At 48.7% G+C, this 10,782-nt stretch overlaps 1 protein-coding gene across 1 annotated transcript; it reads left to right on the plus strand.

Annotated features, from left to right (window-relative positions):
* Positions 1 to 7,340: 7,340 nt before the first annotated feature.
* Mrpl55 (mitochondrial ribosomal protein L55) lies at positions 7,341 to 10,474 on the plus strand. Its single transcript, XM_051167915.1, has 3 exons — positions 7,341 to 7,529; positions 8,669 to 9,171; positions 10,241 to 10,474. The coding sequence occupies exons 2-3, from the start codon at positions 8,956 to 8,958 to the stop codon at positions 10,397 to 10,399; spliced, it is 375 nt and encodes a 124-aa protein (XP_051023872.1). The 5' UTR covers positions 7,341 to 7,529; positions 8,669 to 8,955; the 3' UTR covers positions 10,400 to 10,474.
* The last annotated feature ends 308 nt before the right edge of the window (positions 10,475 to 10,782 follow it).

Here is a 10,782-nt window from a genome sequence, read left to right on the forward strand (position 1 = left end):
GGAAAAACATCGAAGATCGACACCGAGCCCTTAATCCCAGCACTTGGGAGGCAGAGGCAGACAGATCTTTGTGAGTTCGAGGCCAACCTGGTCTACAAAGCGAGTCCATGACAGTCAAGGCTACACAGAGAAACCCAGTCTCGAAAAGCCAAACCAAACCAAACCAAAAAAATCGACATCGAATCTGTTTAGTCCACATCTTCCGTTTTACCTGGTTACCTGTTACATCATAAATCATTTATAGAGGGCACTAAACTATTCCTGAGGACCCATATTCAGTTCCCAACACTCAGGTTGTGCGGTCTCATCACCTGCACTCAACGTGTTCATACACATACACATAATTTTAATTTTTTTTTTTTTTTAGATTAAAAAACACGTAGTCCTGACTGGCTTGAAACTCCCAGAGAGCTACCTGCCTCTACCTCTCGAGTGCTGAGATTAAAAAATTACTTACCTAATTTGAATAAATTAATAATAAAAAAGAAAAAAATGATATGTGGAAAAAATTTTTTAAAAATTGCTCACCTATTGGGCAGTGGTGCACACTTTTAATCCAAGCATTCGTGAGGCAGAGGCAAGCAGATCTCTGAGTTTGAGGCCAGCTTTGTCTACAGAGCAAGTTCCAAGACAGCCAGGGGTACACAGAAAAACCATGTCTCAAAAAAAAAAGTGTACACCATTATGCTTCACCAAAATAAATATTTTTTAAATAAATTATTTCAAGAAATTGGATGCCAAAGATCTCAGAGAATGCGGAGGTGGTGTGTCCTTAATTCACGCAGAGAAAAATGAAAATTAAACCGGATGTGGTGCATGTCTTTAATTCCAGCACTTGGTGGCAGAGTCAGGCCGACCTTTGGGCATTCAAGATCAGCCCAGTCTACAACAGTGAGTTCTAGGCCAACCAAGGCTGCATAGTGAGACCCTATCTCGAATAAAACAATCAAAGAATTGCAGTAAGGTGGGTAGCACAGCTGAATTAAGCAAGCATTAATTCTCTCAAAAAGAGAGTCACTGAGCTTTGAGTAGGAAAAATGATCACGGGGGACAGGGAAGGAATAACAAGTGAAATTCCTTAAGTAAAAATGTGCCAACTTTACAATAAATATCTTTGCCCAACTTTACTCTTTAAACGAAACCTTACGCAGAGGGAAGGTAGGGGAGAGGGAGGGAAGAAAAGAAGTGAGGGATCAAAGGAGGGAGGGAGGGAGGGCAGGCGATGTTCTCTAGGAGGGTGAATGGACCTGCTCTTGTCCCTCCTCTGTGCTGTGTTGAGGCTGTGCCCTGCGATCTGTGGAAGGCTGAGTGAAATGGCTAACGCTGCCACGGTGGTTCTGAAGAGCAGAGCATTCAAGCACTTGGTGTGGTTGGGTTTTTCAGTTCCTTCGTTTTGTTTGTTTGGTTTTTGGCTTTGGTTTTGGTTTTTTCGAGGCAGAGATTCTCTGTGTAACCTTGGCTTTCTTGAACTCAACTTGTAGACCAGGCTGAACTCACAGAGATCCACCTGACTCTGCCTCCCGAGTGCTGGGATTAAAGGTGTGAGCCACCACGCCGACCCATGTGGTTGTTTTTAATTGGCTTCTCCTAGACTGAAAGGCAAGGAGACTTTGGAAAGATTTGCATGGGAGAAACTCTAAGTCTGGGCAGGGAAAGAGCAGAGCTGAGCTCGGCTAAAAGGCAGCAAGTGCTGGACATCGGGGCTGTGGTGACTGAGGCTCAACAGCACTCCCCAACATGCAGCTGCCTGCTGCCATGGGGCTCTGCTCTGTGCTCCCTTAGCCCAAAGCAGCATGGTTCTTTGCCACTCTCCTTCTTTCCAGATCTCAGGTCCCAAAGGAACTCAGGACAAATGGCTAACTGCCGTGTGGAAGACAGAGCGTGCAAGAAGAGATCAAGAAAGGGTGGCGCATGCCTTTAATCCCAGCACTCGGGAGGCAGAGGCAGGTGGATCGCTGTGAGTTCGAGGCCAGCCTGGTCTACAAAGAGAGTCTAGGACAGTCAAGGCTACTTAGAGAAACCCTGTCTGGGGGGGAAAAAAGAAAGAAAAGAAAAAGAAAGGAAGGGTGGTGGAGGCTATCCGGGAGCAGCAGATGGTGAGTCAGGAAGCTGTCAAGCCAGAGGTGAAGTGGAAAAAAAAAAAAAAAAAGAAAAAAAAAAAAGAAACAGGAAGAGAGGAAGAAGAAGTAGCCATGAAGAGGACCAGGGAGGAGTTTGCCATGAGGACAGATAGACTGAGATGGCAAGTGAAGGGGCAGCTAAGGTCCCAGAAAGGTGGGGCCGATGGCAGTGTGTGATGCCAGCCACGGCCCCACAGGGACTGGAACTAGCCATACTGTGAGGGAATGGGGTATACATGGTGCCACAGCCAGAGGATTTAGCAGTTGCCCTGATGCACTTGGAGTTGTCCTTGAGACAATGCATTCTTCCTGTCTGGTGTGGAAATGTCTGTCTTGTGCCTGCTTCACCATTTATATCTTGGAGGTATGTAACTACACGGAACTTACACAGCAGAGTTTTTGGACTTAAACTTTTTTTTTTTTAAGATACAGTGCTCTGCCTGCATATACACCTACAGGCCAGACGAGGGCGCCAGATCTCATTATAGATGCTTGTGAGCCACCAGGTGGAATTGGGACTTGAACTCAGAACCTCTTAGTAAGTAGTCAGTGTTCTTAACCTCTGAGCCATTTCTCCAGCACCTGGACCTGAACTTTTGAGCAATGTCTTAGTTAGGATTAGTGTACTATGATGAAACACCATGACCAAAAGCAAGATGTAGAAGAAAGTTTATTTGGCTTGCACTTCCACTTTGTGGTCTAGCACTGAGGGAACTAAGGACAGGAACTCAAACAGGTTCAGAGCTTGGAGGCGGAAGCCAATGCAGAAGCCACAGATGGGCACTGCTTACTGGCTTGCTCTCATGGCTTATTCGGCCTACTTTCTAATGGAACCAAGGACCACCAGCCTAGGGGTGGCGGGTTGAGCCCTCCCCCAGCAATCAGTAATTAAGAAAATAGCTTACCAAGAGAGTGGGAGAGCTGTCCCTGCCCTTCACTAGCTATAGCATCTGGGAGAGCAGGCCCTGCATCTTGCCTGGGCAGCACAGTAGAGCTGGCCTTGTGGCAGGGGCACAGGAGTGTCCAAGGCCAAGGGCATGAGCACAGGATTGCTGGCCCTACCTCTCATCTGCTGTGATGAGGCAAGAGTTGATGCCCTCCACCACTACTCCCACCTGAAGCAGTCTGAAGAGTTGGTCCCAGGTCCTGAGAGTGGGGCAAGCTGGCTTCACCCCACACACACCCTGAACTGGGTAGCACAGTAGACCTGGTTCTGGTGGCATGGGTACAACTGAGCCCGCCTGAGAACAGGAGAGCTGAGCCTGCCCACTGCTGTCCTGCAGTGTTGGGTGAGCTAGCCAGGGCCGTGCTGGAGAGCTGGCCCTACTGGTGTGGATATGGTAGAGTTGGCAGGCTGACCAACTCAACTACCAGGGCATCGAGTTGGCCCACCCCAAATCTACCTCATCTATGAACTGCCAGAGCACGTATAAGGACCAGTCCTGCAGATCCAAAGCTGCGGGATCTCCATGACACAGGGCAACAAGATAACGGAGAGGAGTCCCGATGAAGACCCAGTGTTGATGGTGCAGCAGAAGCCAGAGACCTTGAACCAGAACAATGACTCATTGCACTGAACATTGGCAAGAGAAAAACGTGTGGACAAAAGAGTATGCTGTGTGACAACACTGCAGCACACTACAGCTTCCACAACAAGACAGGCTTTGTTTGTTTGTTTGTGGGGGAGGTTGCGAGGGCTGAGGGCAGATATGAGGGGACGGGGAGATGATTGGGACTGGCGTGCATGATGTGAACCTCACAAAGAATCAATACTTAAAAAAAAAAAAAAAAAAAAAGATGGCTCTGGAGAAGTCCTGATCATTTGAGGGGACAATGTGGTTCCTATGAGATGACTGTTCCTGCTTGAGGAGCAGCCTTGGTTTCTGTCACAGGGTTATTACTCACAGTTGGAGTATTATCTCATCATGGGCTACCTGTCTGGCCCATTTGAGGGATCAGCACTTTTTAATCAAAATCAGCTTTTACGTTGGGAGTACCCTGAGTGACTTTTAAGGGGTAGGGTCTACTATGAGGTGACTGGATCACTCAGGGCACCAACCTCAGAAGGAACCGATGCTAATACCACGGTGTAGTTAGTTCTCCCCAAAATAGGAGAGCACCTCGTACTGTTTTGTACATGTCATCTCTTCTGCATGAGCTTCTGTTGCTGTGGTGCTGTCAAGGGACCCTCACCAAAGCCAAGCAGGTGCTCTGTCATGCTCTTGTGTCTCCTTGAATGTGAGCCAAATAAACCTCTTTTCTGTAGAAGCCCTTAACCCTCCAGTGTTTTTCCCATAGCAACTCAATAGGAAAAGAGACACGGTCCATGGCAGAGTTCTTTGGTCACTGAGCCAGCAGCCATTAACTTTCCGCCTTTACTACTCAGCTGCCGGTTCTATGTAATTTTAGTGATGCTACTAAGAACTTTAGAGGGTTCTGCAGTTGAATGTAGCAGGGATTCATCAGTACTCTGGAGGACAGTACCTGGCAGACACATCCGGCTTCTGTGGTGGTTTGAATAATAATGGCCCCGATAGGCTCATATATTTGAATGCTTGGTCGCAGATAGTGGAACTGTTTTGGAAGGATTAGGAGGGGTGGCCTTGTTTGGAGTAGATAGTGCCTTGCTTGAGGTGTTTCACTGCGGGGTGGGCTTTGAGGTTTCAAAAGCCCACACAGGCCCAGTCTCCTCTCTGCCTGCTGCCTACAGATCAGCACATAATCCCTCAGCTACTAATCTAGCTTCCCAGCAGGCTGACTGTGGACTAAGCCCCTCAAAGTGTAAGCAAGCCTCCGATTAAATGTTTTCTTTTATAAGAGTTGCCTTTGTCAGCCGGGTGGTGGTGGCGCACGCCTTTAATCTCAGCACTCGAGAGGCAGAGACAGGTGGATCACTGTGAGTTTGAGGCCAGCCTGGTCTACAAAGCAAGTCCAGGACAGCCAAGGCTACACAGAGAAACCCTGTCTTGAAAAACCAAAAAAAAAAAAAAAAAAAAAAAAAAAAAAAAGTTGCCTTTGCCACGCTGTCTCTTCACAGCAGTAGAACAGTGACTTAGGGTCCTTCCCAACCATGTTGTTGGTTTGATGGCAGAAGAGCTCGGCTGCATAGAAAAGTTGTGGCAGAATTAGTGAGGCCAAGGAGTCCACACAGCTGGCATTTAGGGAATTTTAAGACACCATTGTACTGTGTGAGTTTAAGTGCCATCCATTTTCCAACTCAGCTGTGTTCACTTCATGAGCTTGACTTTATCTTAGAAAGTTTGTTTGTTTATTTGTTTGTGTTTTTGTTCAAATAAATTTCGGGCTGGGCACTGTGACACACTCCTATAATCCTAGCACTTTGGGAGACAGAGGCAGGTAGGTCTCTGTGAGTTTGAGGCCAGCCTGGTCTACAAAGTGAGTCCAGGACAGCCAGAGCTGTTACACAGAGAAACCCTGTCTAGAAGAAAAGAAGAAAAGGAGGAGGAGGAGGAAGAAAGAGAAGAAGGAAAGAGAAGAAAAGGAGGAAGAGGAGGAGGAGGAAGAGGAGAAGAAGGAGAAGGAGAAGAAGAAGAAGAAGAAGAAGAAGAAGAAGAAGAAGAAGAAGAAGAAGAAGAAGAAGAAGAAGAAATAATAATTTCGGGTCCCCTAACTGGGACAACAGACAGAATCTCAGACGGTGAAAATGAGTCTCAGACTACATAAAAGGTTTGATGGAGAATGGAAGACACATTGGAGGTCTCAGAACCCCATAAACTCAAAACTGGTATGTGATGCTGCCATCATCTGTCCCCCAGACTCTTAGCCTGGGTATCTTTTGCTGGAGCTCAGCAATCTATAAAATCAGACTCTCTGAGCAGCACCCAGAGGAGGAGTCATTGCCAGCTGTTCTGACAGCGCGAATATAGAACAAGAGGAAAAGCTTAACGGCCTTTTTTTTTGTTTGTTTTGTTTTTCGAGACAAGGTTTCTCTGTGTAGCCTTGGCTGTCCTAGACTCGCTTTGTCGACCAGCCTGGCCTCGAACTCACAGCGATCCGCCTACCTCTGCCTCCAGAGTGCTGGGGTTAAAGGCGTGGGGCACCATTCCGGGCTAACGGCCTTTTCTTCAGCCAATGACTATGCCACTCCTAGGCCATTGCCAGTGCCCACAGACCGATAGAAGATCGCCAGATCTTTGTAAGGCTAGAACTTCTGTTTGGGGGTCTTATAGGCACCAGGTTGGTTGGCAGTAAGGGCGGCTCTCTGGTCTCTGCTTTCTAGTGCCTCCTAACGACACTTGCAGCCCAGCGTGGGCGATGAGCTCTGGAGGCTGGCTGTCAGGCTGAAAAAAAAAAAAACCCTCGGATTACTCATTATGTCCCTTGCAGACCTCTGCCTCCATGCAGGGCAGCCTGCGTGTCTGCAATGTCTAGGAGGAGACAACCTAAGTGGGGTGGTAAAAGGCAAGAACTCAGGAAGAAACAGAAAAGAGGAAGGAAAAAGATCTGCCACAATGACGCCAGGGGCCCGATGTGGCAAAATCCTCTAAAAGCAGCACAAGAAGTAAAATACACCAGCTGAGCAGTCCTCCTGAGAAACCGCAGCAGAGAGTCCTGCGCCTGCACCGCAGCACACCTCCCGGGCTCACAGTAACCGCTGGCACAAGCTCAAGGGAGGGGACAGCTTCAGGACCCCTTAGTGTCGGGCTTCTCAGGAGACACCAGTCGGGTCCTTGAAAGCCAGGTAGTTTGGCTCTGAAGAACCGATTGTTGTCTCTAACGATCTCCTCATGGAAACCGCAGTGAATCCAGCTCCTTCACGTTGGCTGTTTTGCCATCCCGACTTGACGTTTGGACGTCCGTCTTCCAGACCTTGGGCCCATCACGAGGCCCGAGACTATTCGTGTACTATTGAGAGAAAGTTTCCTCCAAGGGCGATCATCGGATCTGGAGCAAACCTAGAAAAGGACTAGGCGTGGAAACTTAATACACCAAGGACGCACAGGGACCCGTAGCAGTGCTGTCTGGCTTCTACCAACGTACTGCACAACGCCGTGCTGCCTACACAACAGAAAGTCCAAGAATCCCAACAGCCTGGGTAGAGCGTGGGCCTTGCCTACTTTGGCTTCGCCACTCGCAGCGACGTGGGATCTGGCCCATCCCGCGCAGCTGGACAACGAACCAGGACTGCTCAGAGTTCAGACTCAATCACGCCCACTTTGTCTTACCCCGCCCTTAACGGATGACGTCTGTCCCGCGTTGTGTGGCGTCATCTCCTCGCGACGCGGCGCGGCGCCTGCGGGAGATCTGGGTCATCGTGGAGGGTCATCGGCTACAGTGACAGGTTCCCTGTGCGCCCCTGCTTGGCCTGGCCTCAATTTCCCACCTACTGAGTAAAGTTCTGCACTGCGGGTTTACGAGGTCCCTCCGCCGCCAAGGTGGCGGCCGCAGGTTTGCGTCTCTTGGGCCCCGACACCTACCGGTCCCATCACTGAGCCGAGAAATCCCTCCTCTTGTGCCGTTGGGTGGGGCGGACGGGAGGAGGCTTTCCCTCAGATGACCCGAGGCCCCATGGTCGTGGCTAGAAATGAGTAGGCCTCGGGCTTGGGACACTGAAGAGAGGGATCCCCTCTTTCGAGGCAGTGGGCCCTCCCTTAGGTCCCCTCCTCAAGTGCAAGACTTTCAGACTTGCTGTGTGTGTAGCACACTCCGCCTGCTTAGACCACTCTGGGCGTTTATGGCATTGGAGAAGGGTAGCTCTGGTTTCTTCTGTCTGAAAGCGGCCTTGATAATAGTCCCCTCGCAGTATTGTTGTGAAAACTAGAACGGCGTTTAAAAAATGAAAAATTAAAAAAAAAAAAAAAAGTAAACCAAGCATTCCACACACAGGGACACATGGGGACTCGGACTCTGTAACCTCCTTCAGTCATGAATGGGCCTCAGTCCTGCTGAAAGCTGACTCAGTCTGGTAGCTGGTTTTGCAAAAAAGCCTCCACAAGCTGTTCTAATCCGAGGCCACAGGGCTAGTAGGAAAGACCAGAAAGAATTCAAACCACAGATTGAAGATAACTTTTTAAAAACTGCGTCTATGATGAACATAAGGGTCTTTTGGTTTTCTAAACAAAATCATTTTCAAATGGCTATATGGCTTTTGCCGTTGTTTGCTTCAGCTTTTTGGTTTGTTCGGTTTTTGTTTTTTTAAGACAGAGTCTCAAGTAACCCAGCCTGACCATTAACTCCCTGTGTAACAGAGTGACTTTGAATTCCTGATCCTCCTGCCTCTGCCTTTCCAGTGTTGGAAATACAGGCATGCACTCCCACACCTGGCTTTGTATTCTTTTAGGCATTGTAAGTGACCTAAGGCACATGGGAACAGGCACACAGGTCATATGTAAATACTATGCCATTTCATAGCGGAAAGCTGACAATTTATCAGTTTGATTATCTGCAGGGGACTCCTGGATCCAGTTCCCCATGAATACCAAGGGACAGCTAGAGATGCAGCGGCGGGGTCTGACTTAGCTCTAGGACAGGATTTTTAGGACAGTTATCAAATGGAAAAATCTGTTTGTTTTTTCCTTGCCTAACAGGTCCTACATCAGGACCAGTGACTTTCCTACAGCCACCACAGCTCTAAGAGAAAACAATGCCTTTGGGCAGCCTGCTTGGGTAAGCATAGTATTCCAGTCCCCTCAGGCACATCCCAAGACACCCTATCCTCTCCTGGAAGGGGCCATTACCCCCTAACCTCAGTGCTGGAAGGCTTGTTGTGCCCTGAATCACCCACTGTCGTCTCTGGTTGCTGTCATACCCTGACAGTGGCTGGCCTGGCATTTAGTGCCATCTGGCTCATCTTCATCCGTCAGCCAGTCACTGCATGTCTGTCTGTAGCCTGGTGAGATACTGTGTTCTGAAGGCAGCCTCTCCTGCACCCCGCCACCTGCACACATCCTCTTGGAGAGCTGACAGCAGCAGGGCTTCACTTACTCGACTGCGCCGCCAGGCCTATGCTCGCCTCTACCCTGTGCTGTTGGTCAAGCAGGATGGCTCCACTCTCCATATACGATACCCGGAGCCACGACGTATGCTAGCGGTAAGTTTCCTTCAGTAGGTACTTGATGAGGCATGGTGTTGGGCTCCAGGGCCAGATGTGGGATTGGAGTTGTACCTGTAATTACAGTCACTTCACTGTAGTGCAGGAGGCAGGACCACCTTGTTAGAGGAATTTACACCAAACCTCTAATAACAAAAATTAGAACAAATAAATTAGTTATTTCTTTTTTGGGATTTGTCCTTGTTTTATTGATGCAGGGTTTGATGCAAACCAACCTCTTTTTTTGGGATTTGTTTTTCTTCTATTGATACAAACCAACCTGGCTTTGAACTTTTATAGCTGAGGCTGACCTTGACCTCCTAGTCTTTCTGCCTCCTTTAAGGCCTGAGATAGAGGCCTATCTCACCATACCAGGCTTAAACACTGAATCTGGACTGGAGTGTAGAATGCTTGCCTGATAGGCACAAAGCCTTTGGTTTTTGGGACCACATAAAACCAGGCATATGGTGGCACACGTGTAGAATGGCAGCACTCCAGAAGCCAAGGGTCACTGCTGATAGTTCAAGGCTTTCTTGGCTTAATTAAGACTCAGTCAGGCTGGGCAGTGGCGCCACATGCCTTTAATCCCAGCACTCAGGAGGCAGAGGCAGGTGGATCGCTGTGAGTTCAAGGCCAGCCTGGTCTACAAAGTGAGTTCAGGGCAGCCAAGGCTACACAGAGAGATCCTGTCTTGAAAAACAAAACAAACAAACAAAAAGGCTCAGTCAAAGGCCAGGCATGGTAGCGCATGCCTTTAATCCCAGCAATTGGGAAGCAGAGACAGGTGGATTGCTGTGAGCTCGAGGCCAGCCTGGTCTACAAAGTGAGTCCAGGACAGCCAAAGCTACACAGAGAAACCCTGTCTCAGAAAGAAAGAAAGAAAGAAAAAAAAAAAAAAAAAAAAAGACTTAGCCTTAAAACAAACATGCACTAAGTGTATGGGAAGGAAGCAGAAACAAAAGTTTTGAAGGGGAAGAAAGGCACAGTAAAGAGGTGCAGGCATTCTTCCTTGGTCACTCTCCTGACTCTCCTCAGTGGTGTGTTCGTACCTCCACCTCTCCCCATGCAGATGCCCCTAGACCTGGATGCCCTGTCTCCAGAAGAACGCCGGGCCCGGTTTCGAAAACGTGAGGCTCAGCTCCAGCAGAAGTGGAAGGAAGAGCCAGAGATGGTTGACAGTTTTGATACTGAACGATATAAACGGTTTTGGACCAAGACCAAGAAGTAACTGTCAGGGAGTTATAGCAGCGACATTTTGTAAGGATGGAGGGGCATCTGTAAAGCATACGTTCTGTAAACCATGGCCTTTGTCACTGTCATCTTTTATGTTTAAGCCCAGCCCTGACACTCATTATTTCTGGGAAGTAAGTGCCAGCTCAGAGCCAGGTTGAGAGGCTCTGGGTTACGGTCCATTTAGGTTAGACCTTTGAATTTTTTGTTTGTTTGTTTACTTGCCGGGGAGGGGGTGGGGTGTTTAAGACAAGGTTTCTTTGTGTAACAGAGCCCTGGGTGTCCTGGATTTGCTTTGTAGACCAGGCTGGCCTCAAACTCACAGGGATCCGCCTGCCTCTGCCTCTTGAGTCTGGGATGAAAGGTGTGCGCCACCACGCC

Source organism: Acomys russatus, chromosome 25 (assembly GCF_903995435.1).
Source record: "Acomys russatus chromosome 25, mAcoRus1.1, whole genome shotgun sequence".
NCBI classification, from domain to species: Eukaryota; Metazoa; Chordata; class Mammalia; order Rodentia; family Muridae; genus Acomys; species Acomys russatus.